Source organism: Centroberyx gerrardi, chromosome 5, assembly GCF_048128805.1.
Source record: "Centroberyx gerrardi isolate f3 chromosome 5, fCenGer3.hap1.cur.20231027, whole genome shotgun sequence".
In the NCBI taxonomy this organism is placed as follows: domain Eukaryota; kingdom Metazoa; phylum Chordata; class Actinopteri; order Beryciformes; family Berycidae; genus Centroberyx; species Centroberyx gerrardi.
The window spans coordinates 21,770,910-21,790,127 of NC_136001.1; the positions used below are offsets into that span (position 1 = coordinate 21,770,910).

General features: G+C 39.2%; 1 protein-coding gene across 1 annotated transcript in view; it reads left to right on the plus strand.

Moving 5' to 3' along the window:
* The first annotated feature begins 13,248 nt into the window (after window positions 1-13,248).
* LOC139927331 (RNA-binding motif, single-stranded-interacting protein 2-like) overlaps window positions 13,249-19,218 on the plus strand; it is a 29,379-nt gene continuing 23,409 nt past the window's right edge. The window contains exon 1 of the mRNA XM_071919428.2: window positions 13,249-13,368. Coding sequence (XP_071775529.1) covers window positions 13,297-13,368 — 72 coding nt within the window. The 5' untranslated portion in view covers window positions 13,249-13,296. The remainder of the gene's footprint in view (window positions 13,369-19,218) is intronic.

A 19,218-nucleotide genomic window follows, 5' to 3' on the forward strand; every position in this document is an offset into this window, starting at 1 on the left:
TCTTGTAAGTGGTTGTTAATGAATGGGGATTGGAGTCAAGTCAGAATTGTTTCATCTTTAGTGAGTTCAAGAAAGCACCAATAAAATTCACTAGTACATAATTATATACCAGCTACAGACAGACAGACAGACTGCACAGACAGACACACAGACACACAGATGCACACATACAGAGGCATGCTATCATACTGATTTGACATAGAGTTTTGTGTTATTTTGCATTGTCATTATGTATATATCAGTTTAGATTGTGAAGCAGAGTGGGAGAACGTCAGAGTAGAGGACATCAGAGTATCACCACACTTCACAAAGCCATCTGTGTCTGTCTGTGAAACGCTGCACAAGGCTGACACCCAGTGGATCTACACTCGCAGCATTAACATCCAAAGAACAATGGGCCCTTTGTTACAAATAAAAAAAATATTTCAACTCATAGCCTACAGAAAGGATAGGATGTATGTATGAATGTATGTATGTGTATGCATGTATGAGCCTGTAAGTATGTCTTTATATGCATATAGACATACTGATTACCAAAATGATTGTGTGGTCTTTAGTGTTGTTTTTTCTCTCATTAGCCTCCAGTATGTTTCTTTCAAAGACACTCTTTACAATGACAAAATAAAAGAAGCTAGAAAACAAGTTGACAGAGAGTGTCCATGAAGAAAAAACAGCCAAACACGTTTGGAATGAAAGCATCTTTGTCATCAATAACCGCCAGTACTTTGTTCTAGGAGTCGCTTTGAGGAACAGAGCGTCACAGGACTTGTCAATATAATCTCAGCCGTCCTCTCTCTATTTCAGGGCCTCACCACCATCATATTGATCTAGCTCGCAGTTTGCTGGCAGCTGAAAGATAAACTGCCCCTATGATGAAAATGCGTCAGTGAATCTTTTCTGAAAGGAGGCTGTTGTGCATTGAGAGGTGGATGAGCTTTCTAAAAGTAGCCACATTAAACAGGCTTTCGTCAGTGTCAGTTCCATCAAGCATATCAGATAGTTATTTCCCCCGGCCTTTAATGTTTTGATATGCTCTGAGGTGCTTTGGCATGAGTTGAGGTGCTTAATTTAGTGCTTACAGCACAGCTTACATGGCAACAGTAACGCACCACCAATTCTTAACCTATCAAATGGTGAGTCCCAGTCCAAAAATGCCCTCATACCAAATGCTTTTGCGCAATCCTATCTTAACTAAAAGCAGACGCGCATTCAAAGAGAAAGGGAGAGAAACAGTTACAAAGACTTTAAAAATAGACACAAAAGAGAAATTGTATCCATCTTAGTCATCAATCACAGTCACACATACATGTACGTGCATGCTCTCACACACACACACACACACACACACACAAACAGAGAGAGAGAGAGAGAGAGAGAGAGAGAGAGAGACAGACCACAGGCATGCACATAGTACACACACCATTGCACGCACAGAGGCATTTCACACAGTTTGCCTCAAGATGGCACTATCATCAGAATATCTATCTATCTATCTATCTATCTATCTATCTATCTATCTATCTATCTATCTATCTATCCAGCCAAACCACAGCTAGTAAATCACTTTCTCAAACAAAAGTATCACTTCCTTATAATTCTGCTGCCTTCCTCTCTCACTGTGTCCAGTTCTTAGAAAGTGAAGAGGAAGCAGCCAAAGGCACATTCCGTTACCTACCGCTCTACTTCAAAATCATAAACACTGGAAAGTGGGAAGGATATTGTGTGTGTGTGTGTGTGTGTGTGTGTGTGTGTGTGTGTGAGAGAGAGAGAGAGAGAGAGAGAGAGAGAGAGTCATATCATAGGAAGTAGTAGCCTCCTGTTAAAGCATGAATGTGATGCCCACTTACTGCACAGTTCTCTCTCTTTCTGTTTCTCTCTCTGTCTGTTTCTATCACTCAGTAAGTATATCTGAATATCTTACCTTAGAGAAGATGACTGTGGTTTTCTTCATAGCTTTGGCAGATCTTGCAAAGGTTGAAGAAAAGATCAATAAAAATCCATTCAGATAAATAAATGAACATGCCAACAATAAGCTGCCATACAATTTAAGTGGTTATTATTGGATGCTGAGCTGGAGTCTGTTTCTGGGACCTGGGGACCTGGCATGATCCTGGGTGTTGTTTTTTCCAGGCTTTCTTCCATGGTGACGGTCTTTCACCTATCTCATCAGCAGTTTGGTCTGTATATGGGTGTATTTCTTCATTTTCTAGCTTCAGTACACTGCATTATTTCTCAATGTGAGCTGTCAAAATTAATTCAAAACACAAAGAAAACTAGATTATTGACAAGAATTGCTGCATGAGACTATTAACTACTTAAAACATTATTTTACTGTAGAGTTGGATTTAAATGAACTCTAAAATGATAGAGAGAGAGAGAGAGAGCAAGAGAGAGAGAAAGAGAGAGAGAGAGAGAGAGAGAGAGAGAGAGAGAGAGAGAGAGAGAGAGCAAGAGAGATAATGTAGTGTCTGGTATTTTCAGAATGAACTGATAGGCTTGCAGCAGCCCTCCATGAAGGAATAGCCTATATTAGGTCAAATAATGGATAACTGGGTTATAAACTCAATTCACAATAGGCCACTATTGCCTGGAAAAGAGTTTTCTAACTGGGAAAGGAGTTTAGAAGCTGGTGTCTTTCTGTTAAATTACTTTTCATCTCTTTACCATAGATCACTTTTGCTAAACTGACGGCCATGAACCAGGTGAAAAGCCCCTTCATGTTCCTGTTTCAGGCTATATGCTTGGGTTTTTACCACCAGTAGTGGGGGTTGTTACTGTCAGATTTGTCTACCACCATAATCTGTCTACATTTCGCATTTAGAAGGCTTTACAAGTCAATCGATCTACTGGGACTGATTGAGTGAAGGGTTAGTCATCACCTGGAGCCATGGACATGACATACAGTTGTTCCTGCCTTGGTTCTGTTGAGTTGTCACAAAGATTAAACCGAGCTACACAGGTATTTTCATCAATATTACTGTTTTTCCAGACACTGTTTTCTCATCATGGGGGAAATGACAAACAAGTTGCTCTGTGTGAGTGCAGCCAGGCATGGAGTGGCACCGGGCCAAGGCTTCATCAGTCAGGTTTATCGTGATCCACCAGCAGATGGAAGCATAGCACAGATGACAGACAGCTCCTGCATGGAGAAGAGTCCAGGGTCGCTCAGAGTGAATACTGATTTCTAACAATATAAAAATTCTAAAAGTGACACAAATTGAATTTCGCTTTCAGAAGTCAAACCAGTGAACCGTTATCAGGACCTGTATGAATCTTTTTTTATATACTATACCATGGCCTTGATGGAATTCCTCCCATTAAGGCAACATTACGTAAGCTTAACGTTACCCAGATGTGCAAAATCACTGAAAATCATATTTTCATTCATTTCTTATCACAATTCTCATTCAGGTAGTATTCTATATCGCCAGAAAGCTTTGAATCTTAAAAGGTTGTTGTAGTCCATCGTTTGTGGTCATCACTCTTGGATCCACCTGCCAGAAGCATGCTTCCTCTTTACTCAGATCGTTTCTCCTCAGGTGTGTGTGTGCAAGAAGATCTCTGTGTGTGTCTGTGTGTGTGTGTGTGTGTGTGTGTTTTTGAGAGAGAGAGAGAGAGAGAGAGAGAGAGAAAGATCAGCTAAAATGGCCCATATTAATATCTGATTGATCTGACTGATTTCACTGCAGTCAGTAGAAGGAGAAATTTTGTTTCATATAGGCACCAGTGACTGTCACTGATACTGTATGCATCTTTAATTATTCTGACATTTTGCACAGCATCCTGCCTTGTCTCATAGAACGTGTTGAAGCAATTTTCTCTTTCAGCTCTAGCACTGATGTATTGATCTGTATCATCATGTTTAAACATTATATTCTTTCCATTAAAAGATGAATATATTCCTCTGTACACTGAAAGGATTCAGACACAATCCATTAGACAACATTAATTATCTTTACAGTAACAAGTAGATTGTACAAACGACAAGTTGCTCCTCAAGGTGTTGTCAGGATTGCTCTTATATTCTCTACTGTCAGTCTAGTCATTATAACCTGAATAGCCTTTTCATGTTGCTGTCAGTGCAATTGTGAATGTAAAATGGCTTTATTTATTTATTTTTTTACTCTTGACAGAACCTTTATTTTGTGCCACAATGGTAAATGAACACACTGACGATCGCAGAGACAAAGTGAAAGTAGTCAGGATAGGCAAAATTTTAGTGTTATTAGTAAAACTCAAAATGCATTTCAGAATACATTTCAAAATTTTCATCTAAAAATCTACATTTCACACAGTAACTAATTCATGAGCCTTACTAGTCCCTATTACTACTCCAAAAGACTGGAATACTTAGCAGTAAGTATTCTAGTAAGATTTCAAAGAACAAAAGTGTGAAGGCAACAACATTGTGCAGCAGCAGAGCATCTCTTTCTTCTTCTTCTCACAAATCTTTCTCTACATTTTAAAATAGCCCTGACTGAGCCGGTGATCTCATAGTGAGATTGATTTTCACATCGTAGGGAGGAAGACCAATAAAAAGAATAATACAATAATGTCAAGTTGGTTTCATCTGATCAAAGAAATCAGAGATCCGCTGGTTGTTTGCCTCCCCCCAGACCTCTTCTGTCTGAATTGACAATGCAGCCTCTTCTGCTAGGGAGTCTTCCAGGGTGAGTTTCTTGTTCTAGTAAGTGAAAACACCATTCATCTGGTTTGTGTCATGACTGGAGCAAGTATTTCATGCGTCATTCCTTCATCCATAACTAAGGCCCATGATGCACCTCCACCCAGCGCACTCCAGCTATGATGGAAGACAGCTTGGAGTCCACAGTAGAGATACAGATGACAAGGAACAGAACGCCATCTGCTCTCACACTAGTTCATTGTCATTACTGTAAGACACACGATGTCTCTAGCAAACTAAATAATCAACTATGGACAGTTTATGGAAACAATCTTTCAAATTATATCTGGTAGTTTCTATTTCCCACAGAAAAATGTTTAATATGTCATAGACTGCTGTATTTTTTATTTTTTTATATATAATTTTAGCATCTTAATTTAGTGTTTGGTGTCCACAGCTTAAGAGGTGGCTTGTCTTAAACTTAAACTCAAACTGAATATCCCACTCTCTCTTTCCCTTTCTCTCTATCTTACTCTTGTGTGTGTGTGTGTGTGTGTGTGTGTGTGTGTATGTGTGTGACACACACATGAGTGTGTGTCACAGAATCTCTTAATTGCGTCATGATTTGGACCTATATCAGCCCTCGTCTCCTTCCCTCCCCTTTTCCCTCCCTTTTCTGTTGCCTCTCTCCCTCCCTTCCCTTGCTCCAGAGCCAGATGGATTACCTCATCAATCAAAGTTCCCAGAAACCCCTCCTGCGTGTGTGTCCCACCAATGCTGTATCTCCATTCACCAGGAAAACAGTCTGAGGCCATGACTGCAGCCATTTTGTAAAAAAAAGAAAAAAGAAAAAAAAGCTAATTCAAGTAATTACTTCATCAAGCCTCTCTTTTTATCTAATCATTCTGAATGAGTCAAATCAGAAACTGCTAATCTTACCTAGGCACGGAAGCTTTTTTTTTAACATTGCTTAAGAGAAATACGTTTTCAAAATGTTTGGCAGGTCTTTGGCATAGGCCCATGTTCTTAGAAAGTTGTTCATTTGACAAATGCAAGTAGGTTTCCATGAAGGACAAGAATCTGAAAATTTTCAAATAATGTTACATATATGCTGTTATGACAGTGATGAAGGTCCCAAGTCTCGCCCAATTTGCCCTAATGGTCCATCCAGCCACAGAGCAGAAGAAAGCAAGTTTAATATGCAGATCATGTAGAATTTTAGAAACTTTAAAAACCTGCCAATTTATTATGATGTAGAAACTATATACAGGACCTACGTCAGCTAAGAGAAATTAAGATGTTAAAATAATGTGTTGCCATAATGTGGTGATTTATCATCGCTGTGTTTGGGGTGCATTTTCATAAGTGGAAAAAGATAGCAAGCGATGGTCTAACGTTTTAACTTTCATCAATGGAAGAATGGCGTACATGCCATTTTTTGCCACATGTCAAAAATGGTGCTGTTCCAGTTCAAAGATGTTGACCCGTTTGGGCCTTCTGACCCCGGTAAGTAAGCTTTACAATGTTGTACAGTCTCTGTATGTTTTCTTCTTTTCTGAGGGAACAATTATGGAGCGGGCAATGCTGATAACACCTAAGGAATTTGAGGCATGCACAAACAGCCCTTCCCCCATCCGCTTAACTCCATCCCCATCCCCCTGCCCTCGTCCCCTTCTCTCCTTTCCTCCCACTCCATCACCACCCTTTCTTTCTGCCTCTTTACACTCAAATCTGTTACTCAAATTACTTCCAGCTGGAGAGTAGAGTAAATAGCCGGCTCATGAGATTCTGGCGTCTAATTTAAAAGAGGATAAAAAAAAAACAGACTCACAAAATTTAAGAACACTAGCATTGAAAAACAGGGATTTTTTTTCTTATCAGGTTCTTTCAGAGAACCCCTGCACTGATGTGAAGTTGTGCAGAAAGCATGTAGCAGAAAGATATTAGGGCCAAAATCATTACGCCTCTCTCTTATCAACAAACACACTTTCTCTGTGAGAACCCTTAACTCACACTGTGTTCTCAAAATGCCTGAGAATAGCGGACCCATTAGTATGTTTGATACTTGTACTAACCTCTACTAATCAAGCAACAGTGGTTAGAAGAGACAAACCCTGATTACCTCAAGAAAAGCTTGATATTTTTAGAATCACCAACCACACTGGAAAGTGCACTCCAAATTATAAAAGTTTCTAAGGACTGTTAAAAGTTATAGTTGCAATGTCGAACCATTTTCCATGTAGATCCCATTAACAATGGTTAAAAATAAAACCATCTAAGCCGTGAGTGTACGACCCTCTACCAGAGACAGGAAGAAAAACAAAACTATGGTATTACAGTTAATTATAGTAATTGTTTGATAAATTGATGAGTAACTGTAGCCGACTGTGCAGCTTGCACTCTTACTCAAGTTCATTCTGCTAAAAAACCTGCAAAGACTATTGCTTCTTTACCCACAGTTTAAAATGTTTAAATAATCAGTAATAGTTTTGAAAATAGCCTGAAGTTATTTTAGTTATTTTGACCTCTAAGGAAAATGTCAGATGTTGTTTTGCCCTCAATGTATTCTGTGTGTACGAAGCTTTTGTTTCTTTTACTTTAGTACAGAGTTTTTAGTACTCTGGCCTCCAAGTTAAGGTGGACTCATAATTATTGAATTTGTATTCAAATAGACAGATTTTCACCTCTTTCCAATCCTTCTGACTGCAAACACCTCAGAAAAAAGAAAGGGGGAACATTCATACTTTTTTATGCATAAGAACCTTCTCTCTGTTACAAAAATAAAATCACTCCAGTCAAAGATTGTCTAAACAATGCCAGACCACCTCATTAAAAACTCTTTTGAAACATTATTGTTCAGTTTCTTGTGGAACCTCAGTAAAAAGGGGACAGGAGACATGGGATGTACATGGGATGTTTGCATACACAAATTTACCTGCTTTGCTGAACACAACCACTTGGAATAAGCACACTTGTTGCTGAGTGTGTGCTGCTTCACAAAATGTTAACACTTGTATCTGTAACCTCAAACACAGGGTGTTTTCCCAAGGGAGGTTGAGAGAAACATTTCACGGGATCTCCCCACGCACACACACACACATCTACTGATTGAAATACAAAAGGGGGTTAGGCGATGTGAATACTGACATTTATTTGTTTTTTTATGCCAACCATCCCCCTCATGTCTTCCTCACCCCATCCAATCCCAAGCCTCCCCTTTCACACTCTCCCTCAAACACATTCCAACCCCGGGGAATGCCAGTGACTGATAGTGTGTGTGAGTGTGTGAGTGTGTGTGTGTGGTCTGTTCAGCAGAGATTCACTTTGATCTGGGTAGGGTAACCGACACTCTCACTTTAGGCAAGCACATCCATCTGTCTGTCTGTGCTGTCTAAAGCACATAATCTATACTGTTCCTTATTTACTAATAACATGGATGGAAAAGGCACCAAAATATCCTTCTCAAGTAGAAATGCTATAAATTTTACTCGAGCAGAAGTGAAATTCTAGGTGTACAACAACAATTAAAAAGTGTCTCATTTAAAATTTACCCAGAGCAAACGTTCCTGCATTACTTAAAAAACAGACATTGTTATGCAATACAACACAAAAAGAACGGGAGGACAGATTGCACATTTGCATAGACTCTGTTGAGTGTTCTAAAAACATTATCTTTTTACATATATCTGTTACTTTTGTAATGTATTTATGTATTGTATTGTATTGTATTGTGTCATACTTTAGTGCTTGCTGAAGCATTGTATTGATAACATTAGGCCACTAATTTGTAATAACCTGCCCAGGGACTACAGATGAAAATTAGCTCATTAGCTAACTCTGGCACATTTACATTGATGTGGAAACTGAAATGTTGATTAATGTGCACTGTCCCTGGTAAATAAATAAATAAAATAAAATACATTTTGAAATTCAAGTCATTATTTGATCTGTGACTAAAGAAAATGAAAATGTCCATCTCCATTATTCAGTACTACTATTAAATTGATATTTCTTTTGCTATTAGCTAGCAAAGCCAGCAAACTAACCAGACAACAATCAGGCAAACGCAAACCAGTAATACTGTAGTTGAATGGATGGATTTTGGCTAATGTGAACTATCATGGATAAATCTGAGCACTTAATGTCACAGTTAGTTTTAGATACAGTTTACCATTAGCCAGTTTCTGATGCAATTCTTATGGAAATTGTACACTGTAGCGGAAAGTAAAATGTAGCAAAGTATCCTACTTCAGTCAAAGTAAAAGTAAAATTATTGACTTAAAAAATACACTACTTCCACTCTTGATTAATATATGCTGTCTTTCCCATACAAGTCCTATTCCCTTCCATTTCCCTCTATTTGCCCATTTCTTTATGTTCAACCACAGTTTGCTAATGCTGTCTTTCTCCCTCTGTTAGCCATTCTGACCTTGAACCCCAAACCGACAGTCTCAATGACCCAACCCCTAACTCTGTTCCTCCCCCTCACACACATGAACTCCCTGAACCCTCCACTTCCATTCATATCCACTTTCCTCCACACACAGTCTCCCCTTCCTCCCACCAATAGCCCTCTTTGATGATAGAGGACTGTTCAGCCCCACAGTGATGTTGATGTTGTGTGTGTGTGTGTGCATGTGTGTGTGGGGGGTATTTATGTGTGGGCTAGGGGTGGTATTTCCTCAAAATGTGCTGTTGTTATACAGGTTGTATATGGGTGATAGTTGGAGCTGTTTTCCTGCCAGTGTTGCAGTGCTTCATGCCAAAGTTGTAAATTAAGATTGGTTCTCGTCAGCGCAAAGCTAACTTTTATATACAATGTTAGATTACAACAAAAACAAAAGCAACATTCAATGCAGAGCTGGAGAAGTTGAGACATCAGCATTACATTGAAGAACCTTTGACCCCTTTTCCAAAACAACTGAGTGCCAGGGTTCGCTGCTATGCTGAGGCTGTAATAAATAAAACTGAAAGCATTAGCCAGTGTAATGTAATACACACACCAATAAGCAATTTACTGACTTACACGCACACACACACACACACACCCCAACACAGCGCTTAGCTACCCTAGAGGTAATAAGTATGGATTCACAGGCCAGAACACTTGGGATGGAGGGGGCTGGGTTACTTAGCAACGAGCCTGTTGATGTCCAAACAATGTTCGTGTCGTCAAAGCGACTAGTTGTGCCAGACCAAGGTTCCGCTCAGTGCAACAATGTCACTTGTGTGTTTCTGACTGCAGACAGAGGAACAGCCCACAGACAGGCTAGACTCAATGAAACAGACCAACATAAAATACTGCAGCCCTGATTCATAGTAATAGTGTTGACACTGCTGTATTTTGCATTATGCTGCACATTACTACAGTGTGTGAAGCATATAGAAGTAGGATATGCAACGCTCACACTTAGCAATGTGGGCTATCTGTGAACTAAGGAGCAGGATCTGCTCCCCAGCAGAGGGGGCAGGGACATGCTAATTCTGCTAAGTCTGCAATTGGTTTGGGACGTTTTTGAAAGCTCATCAGTTTATAGACGTTAGCACCAAAATCAAGAAAATGATACTACTCCAGGCATTTTTTTAACTTGTTAAAATTCATTTTAAAAAACACAGACGAAGAACATTCAGACAGAGATGTTGCTTTCCCCTTGAGGATTTTTTACAAATTTTTTTACAGACTGAATAATTTTTTTACATTATAAAGTGTTTGGTTGCATCTGTTTTCCACCATAACACATTACAAGCAAACTACATGCACATGTTGGAAACTTTGGCTTGGCAAGGTTGTAACAGCCTCCTCATTTGAATGACAGGCAGCTACAGTTGTGTTTGGTGTCACCTCTGTGCTTGCAGCATGCACGTGCGTCCTTGTGTGCATGCTAGAAAAACTGATTCATAATTTTTGATGAAAGACATTTCTCTCCTTGCACATCACTGCCACATTCATAATATTACTTTTTTTTTGCATCAATTCATCTTAATAATAATCAAATGTGCTGTATTTAGTGACTTGTCTATGACTATGAGAAAGCAGAAGTGCTTCATAGTGTAATTAAAACCCATTGTTCTGAATACCAGCACATTTTAGGCACCAGGTTTCAAGTGTTGGGATGCATCTTCCAGCTAATCTCTGGCAACAGCTGAAAGTGAAAAGGCATTTAAATATAGCAGAAGTCGATAAGAAGCCAGAATCACTGACAAAGAGGCCGTGGATGTAATGTGAACTGTAACCCTCAGGTCACCGCGGGTTCATACTGTAATAGTAAATGTTTAGGTTTAGCACGCTGTGTGGATGGCTAGTGTTTAATGCTCCTCATCTGTGACCTTGAGAGGAAAACTACAGGACAGTCTCAATATGGGCAGCAGATGCGCTCGACCCGCTGTATTACACCGTGACAAGTCCACGCCACTGACTGGGATTAAAGGATCCGGCTGATGCTGATGATACTGAGTTGTTTTCTCAGCTCAGATGTTTGTTTCAGACCATTTACGAGACAGTATCTTGGTAGTGGGTTGTGCGTACATGGCTCCCATTCAGTCCTACATCTAATACATCCTCAAGGGTCTTCACTTGAGGTCTGAATGGATGTGTCTTCTGTGAAAATGCATGGGAAGGGAGCGGGATCATCAGCAGTTAAGATATAAGGCAGCACAAACCATATGGCTGACTTTTGATTTTCAGCTGCTCCCATGCATTACATCAGTGTAAAGACCATGCCCAAGCCACAGTATTATTCTGCTTAAGAGAAACAGCATTATTGACACACTGACAGCAAACCTGTACAGATAAAAATGTTCTGCAAAGATACTGGTAGCTTCCCTTTTAGGGTATTTTGGAGCTGCAAGATCATTTAATTTTAAAGTTTCTGATGAGGTAATGAATGGAACAGAAGTTGTCGGAAATTAGGAAAAACCTTAATAAAGTCGTTATGATCCTTTAAGACTCTCCCCCCTGCCCTTGTCCCAGTGTAAATAAATTTTGAAGATTCACTAGATCTGGGAGACTAAGCCAATCTTCTGTTAGTGGTGCCTTTTCCTTCTTTTGAATAGTAATTTTTGAAATATTGAAATGTTCGACAAACTACATTGGTGAGCGGATTCTAATACAATGCAGTTACACTGATTTCTGTCTGTTAAAGAAGACATGTATGTAAATTTTGTTTAAAATCTTATAGTGATCTCAAAGCTCAAGAGAGCCTGGATGATATGTGATCCAAACAGAGTTAGAACATATGGAACATATAGCTCATTGGCAAAGTTGATTTAAAGGGGGATTCCATTCAGTTCAATAATTCACATATCTTATTTTTATGGCACAGAGCAGTTCAAACTGTGTCTCTGAACATGAACGTCTCTCCAAAAGCTAGAAACCAGAGAACCATAACTCTAATATGTGATGTCATTCCCCATGTACAATCTGGAGCTGATCCATATGCAATAAATAGAAGACAAACTGTCTGAACTTTAACATTCAAATGAGATGTTTATTACAGCAGTGCTATCAGATCCCAACCAGAAAGCATAATAACTTTATAATGATAACATTCTTTGTATAGCACGTTTCTAAGACAAACTTTAGAAAGTGCTTAGCAATCAATACAAATAATAAACATAGGAACAAGGTCACACACGCAAAGAAGAGGACAGCAGCAAAAACAGAGGGGATACGGACCTTGGTTATAGGTTATATATTGAGAGTATATCCTTATCCCTGAAAATCACCCTGGGCGCTGTCATAGTCAGCTTTTACCTCTTTTTCCAGTTCTTTTTTTGTTCACTGTAGGACTACATTGGTTCAACAATGGTTGGTTAACAATAAGGAGGCATCAGGCATAGGAATAGGAATAACAAATTTTAAAGCTCTAATTCTGTGCTATTCTCCTTCTGTTTAAGACCCCAAAATGCCCTTAAAATCTGATGAGAGATGGCACTGTTTGGGAATTACAGTATTTTACTATTAGGGAGTATTTCACATTTGGAATTTCTTGGCTGTGAAATTTTTTAAGATCCCTTCAAGTTGAGAAAAAAGTACTAGGCAAGAATAGGTGAAAAAGAGCTTTATTGACTTCTCTGTGTATGTGAAATTGTAAGTGGGCTTAAATGAAAGATAATAACCAAAGATTTCAAATTATATTCCTTCAGTATTCCTATAGGGATTCATAGTGTGTCTGTGGTTGTCAATGGTAAGTTCATAGTGACATTGATGTGTCTCCACAGCAGGGGTCTATCGCCTCCATGATGCTTTCTAGCTCTAGCCCATGTACTCAGATGCAGTAAACAGCCCCCCATAGCCTACTGTAGAGGTTCCCAAAACTTTTTCAAGTCAAGGACCCCCAGCTAGACCACATACCCCAGTTTCATAAACGTTTTATCCCAAGGAAACCCATTTGAGAAGATTTTCCAGTCATTTTTCCACATTCTCTTCTAGTGAATGAAAGACTGTTGAATTTGAACTAATCCTCATTTCGCTGGGACCCCCTGGAGCCCTCTGCAGGACCCCTGGGGGGCCCATGAGCCAGCCTTGGGACTCCCAGGCCTGCTGCTCATGATATGCTACTGCAGCACCACTAGCAGACAAGCAGCGGGACTCCAAGCCCAACTTCCCGAGCTGCTGACGTCAGCTGGCAGCCTGGGCTGAGCTCGCCGCTCCGGACATAGCGCCGAGAAAAATGCTGCTCTCCGTACCGCCAAGGGCAGGAATCAACCCATACAACGGCTATAACAGCAGAAACAGCAAAAAGGTAAAACCTTTCGGGATTTTCCCCATTTTCGGCTTGTTCACCCTGCAGGGAAACACGCCCGTGTCTGTCGCGACAAAACGGCTTGTGACAGTGAGCTGCAGTGTCCTTGAAAAGCGAAACGTACTGAATTAACTTAAGACTTCGTGGAGAAAATTACTGCTTACTATACTGCAGCGGCACCGTGGTATGTCGATGTGTGAAATTAGCCACCGCTCGGTCCTGTCACCGAGACGCCTGGTGTTTTATTTTGTAGTATCGGTGTATGTGTACTACAGTAAGGATGTCGATATGGCTCTGCTCACTCATTTGAAAAAGTCAATGGTGGAGAGCAACTTTTATGGGTAACTGTACCGTGTTGGGATAGCGCGTCTGTGCGTAAATGTGTTTGTGGAGGTGGGGGTAGGGTAAAAGAGAGGCAGAGGGAACATGTTATTCTTGGCAAATGATTTCTGCCTCTGCCTTAGCGATCCACGAACACTGATATCTGGTGTAAAATCAGGTCTTCATTGTCTACGCTGCCGCGTAAGTTTGCAAAGTTTTTTTTTTTTTTTTTCCTCTTTTCCCATCTGAAAGCAGAATATGCCCCACCCCTTGAAAAATCCCACCAGACCATGACTACATTCCCAGAATTATGAATCGCACTCTAAGGGTTACATTCACTGTTGACATCGCCACTTTTGTAACCAATCTGAAGACGGTACATATGCAGACTGTGTGAGGAAAGTATCCGTATTCTCTTTGCCGGGTGGAACTGCACAAAACACAGCATCTGATGTTATATAACACTAGAAAAACAAAATGGTTTAATGTATACATATCTAAAAGATCACAATTAAATCATTCTGGTTATTTAAATTCTATTTTTCCAGTATGTTGTATCTATTAGTTACTTTAAAATCCTTTTCCCCCAGTAGCAAATTTTCATTTGATCAGAAAGAAGTAGCATTTTTCATTTATCTTTACTCCATGGGTCATAATGGCACATCCTGTCTTTCTCTTAGAAGTGATGCTGAATGCACTTTGATCATGTAGATGTATATAGGCTACATAGCAATTTTATGTTGTGTTTTCATATCAGATGCATTCACAAATACCTGCTCCTTTCCTTCTGCTCTGCATGCTATTCATTGGCTGTGTTGCTTTGAGCTTTGGAACTATAAATGGCATTTGAATGTATATTGACATATTGCCTTTCTAAGATAATGGACGTGACCTGGACTCATATTTACCTTCATGTACCCACATCTGATGTCATTAGTAGTGCTTGCCTGAGGAGGAGAGTGTCTATTGCATCTCTCTCTCTCTCTCTCTCTCTCTCTCTCTCTCTCTCTCTCTCTCTCTCTCTCTCGCTCTCTCTCTCTCTCTGTCAAACACACACACACACACACACACACACACACACACACACACACACAATACAATTTGGGCCTTGATACTAGGGAACTTTCACTGCATTTTTACAGAATATACAGTATATTTCTATGCAATCAATTAATCGATTACTTGAGTTATTACTAGGTTGTACCTCATTTTGTCACCATGAACAGCTGTAATGATCATTCAATATATAATTTCATCCTCCAAGTATCAAAGGAAAAAGATCAAAATTCCATTTAACAGTAGGTACATTGTATGAGCAATCAAATGTAGAGTAGATGCCAGCAACTGCGTTTTCATTCTTTTGCATTTTTCCCTTTGATTTTGTGACAATAATGTAAGCCTAGGTAAATGTTCACTGTAGACTCAAGCTGTTGCCTAATCCACGTTCGTGATTGACTGACGTTCTTTTTGTTTCAACAAGATGCCACTTTTCAAGCATTTCCTACTAAAGATCTAAATGAGTTATCCTCAAATACCTCATTTAAAACAAAAACACAAGCACAACATAACGCCTCTCTTTAGTATCGATACCCACATGAGTTTAAAGCAAGGGGTCACTATGTTGGCTTTTGACATTTCAATTATAGACGGGTGAGTTACGCAGAAAGTAATATAGCATTGGTGTTGTTGGAAAATTGTATATGTTGATCTGATTTGCTGTTATCTTGAAACCTTTCTACCTTTATTCTTATCTCTTATTTTTTATTTTCATTTTGTGCCTATCCCTTTAATACACTTTAATTTTGTAGCTACACGTCTTTCTTACATGATCATTCTATAGTCATAGGAGTCATGTCAAGGCACTATGGCACCGACCTTTGTACTTTTTGCTGTTGGTTGCTTATAATGTGGGTGATCCAAGAATTTAATCTTATTATACTGATGTGCCCATTATAAGTCAGTCCAGATGAGAGGGTCAGCTAAATGCCTAGAATGCAAATGTATCTCAGTTCGTTTCTTGATGTTCATTTATTTCTGACATTGTGCAATACACTTTGAATGGGTTTACTCAGGATCAAACTCAGAAATACTGACAAAAGTGAACCAGAGTGTTTTCTAGGATCCTATAGTAAAACTGAAAAGTAAGGAATGAAAAAGGAAGAAAAGAGGAAGGAAGCAGTTTTCCTCATCCCGTTGTTTTGGTGGTCTCAAGCTCGTCTATTTTGTGGCGCTAGAGTTCACAGAGAGGTCAAGTTCCTGTGTTGAGATTCCTAACATTTCCTCCTCCCACCTCCACCTCTTTCTCATTCTTTCTCTCTCTCGCTCTCTTTCCGCCATACCTGAGCTGCATGGGTACATAAAATAAAAGGCTGAACACAAAATAAACATGCTGAGGGGTGAGAAAAGCGCTCTTTGTGTGTGCAAGGTGATTACTGAACCAGATGACTAAAGGAGTTTGGTTTCTGTCGTGCCTAAAGCCGGCTGCTCCTCCCCTGACCCAGCACCTCATTTCCTCCCTCAAATAAATAGAATTAATGTTCTCAAATCAGATTTGGTCGGGTCCTGTGTAAAGCTTCCTGGATGGAAAAACAGCAGGAGGTGGCTTGTTGCTCCTTGCTTGGAAAGGTATCATATGTCTCGCTCATGCCTTCATAGAATGGCTCGTTTTTGCATGTGTCAATCAGATTTTTGTTTTCATCCTGGAAGGGGCCATTTTCAGTGTCCATCTTATGAAATGTCAACATACTGTTGTGATTTAAACTCTAGATAGCTAAATATATTTTTCCCTCAACCAGCACACAACTGTTTTTGTTTGTGTACAAATTCTAATTAGGACAGGTGCATTTTTGTTTGCTCCAGCACATTTTATTTAATATGAAAGAAGAAGAACAGTAAGTGAGCACACGGTAACAACCACACCAGATATGCTGTCGGAGGATGAAAAGTGCGGCACTAAAAGGCCATTCAGATCACCATATGGCGAAATAGCAGAAGTGGGGTCTTTCATGCTTCTCCTTTAAATGAACAATTTCAAACTTTCACTTTCAACTCCACAAGCTTTGAGGTGTCACCAGTGTTTGCTAACTCTTGTCTTATGTAAACCCACGCTCTCATTTTTAGCCGATTTTTGCTTTCATGCCATTCTCTTTGATGCTCAGAGGTTGACTGCTGTAGATGACAGAAGTGGAATTTTTGGAATTTAAAACAATGTTCCCGAACAAAAGAAGCTGGTTCTAAAGCCTGCACATTGTCATTCATCATATGGTAACCAGGCAAGTGAAACATCTAGAAAGGATCGGTTTTCTTTTGCAACATACAGTATAAACCCTGTGTATTTGTCTTTGGAGTGGTGGGGGTAATGATATGGTAGATAATCAATGCCTCATGTTAGATAATGTTATGTTAAATAATCAGTGTATTATAGGTTCTGCATATATCATTTAATGGGTAGTTTTGGCTAAGCAGTCTGATTGGTCGAAGACACATTCCAACCGTGATGATGATAATTCCCATAAAGCACCAATAGCCATGTTTCATGAAAAAAGGAATTGGTTGCCATGCCGACTATTTTAGTTAGCTGTGCCAAGTAAAGACCGGCCTCACAGATGTTATTGCTATAACATTTACACATTTTACAATTGTGAAAATAGATGTTGAGTAATAGCTCAGATCCTGAACACAATACTCACATAGCTGTTTTGGAGTAGTGTATAGCATGGCTTATGCCCTCATATCAGTTCCATTGGATTGATGTTGACATTTTAAATGTCAAATTAAATTACTGAGCTCTAGATAAAGAAATAGTACAGCATATGACAACAAAACATTTGTTTATATATGTATTTTCAAGCTTTAAATGTTTGTATTTACATAATTAGTTTAGTTTAGTTAGTTGTTTAGTTAGACAGACACCATCGTATGTTGGCTGGCCAAAGAAAATCCTGGATAATTAGGCAAAGAAATTGTCATAGTAAGAAACACCTGTGTACCATGATTAAGTTTTCATTTTTCGAATGACCTCAAAACCTAAATATGAATAATGTGTGCCTCATAGTAGCGTAAAGTAAATTCAGTATTTTGTGGTATGTTAGGCAAATTCAGCAGAACAGAGGAGGAATTTCTGGGATACTGGATCAATACAGCTGAGCTTACTGCTACATTTTTTATGGAATTTTTTTCCTTTGCCATGAAGTGAGTGATTTGATGATAACAGGGAGATTTGAAGTTGAATACATACATGCATATCATGTAAATCTGTCCATCAACTTTTGTTTTTACACTATAGCAAAAAGTCACCTCAAAATGAGTGTATAAATAACTGTAAACCTCTCTTAATAGCTGGAATAATTTATAATTTATAAAAATAAAAAAGGCACAATAATTGCATGTGGGTTGGGGGATGGGGAACGCAGTGGCAGATTTGTAGCACTGTAGTGAATTTGTTGATCTGATTTATCGACACCTACATCATTCAAGATAGATTAACAGAGTAGAAAGTGTGAAAGTGTGCAAGTGACAGGGAGAAGTGTTGATAATAAGTGGTTTGATAATTCATAGCGATGCAAATGCTTGTGACACTTTTTGCGTGGCCAAGCTTGAAGCTGGACCAGTGGCCGCCACAGCCAAAGTGTGCCTACATACCTAGTTTGTTGCAAAATGTTGCACAGAGTACCATCATGATATCACTGCTGTAAATCTATTTTATATCTCAAGACGGTGGTTGCCTGTCCTAGGTGTCTGATAATGAGGCTGCTGTTTCCTGAAAACTCTTTGGAGAACCAATGTTTTTCTCCAATAACTGCATGGAGTATGGACAGTATAGGCAGAACTGATATACTGTCAGAACTGCAGATTGATGTTGAGTTTTTTTTAGAGTGACAACACATTACTATTTTCACAAGTGACCATCTTCACTGCTCTGTTTTCCCTATCGAGTTCTCTTTCGGTCTATATTTAGAAATTCGCTGTATCTTCTGTTTGTTATGTAGGTGATAATACCAGTTGAGGTGTGTGTTAAACTATCAGAATGGATGACGCTGAAGCAAACAAAACATTCAGAGCAAAGCATTCAAAACATTTAACATCACACCTCAAAGGCTAATTCCAATAATGTGCAATTGCCAAAGATTAAAGTAATGAGTGTTTATTCATGTTGATGGTTGTTTTCAAAATTGAAACTTTTTTTTTTTACCAGCAATTTAGGGTTTGACTAATACCTGGAACTCAATTACCCAACTACTCCTATTCCATTGTGAGATTCTTATGCAATCATTCCCAAATGGAATAAATACTGCACATATAAACGCAAAAATACTACGATTGATGCTTGTAGCTAAGATATTAATTGGGTAAAATGACTTTTTCCAAACATAGATTTAGCTACCGCAGTTACGGATTTTTAAGCTATAGGAGCTACAGTGTCACTGACTGCCAGCTGATGTCTACTTACTATTTTGCGAGTGCATTCATTTAGAACAGTGACCAAACAGTTGCAATCAGGTGAAATGTCGAGGCATACAAAATTAATAG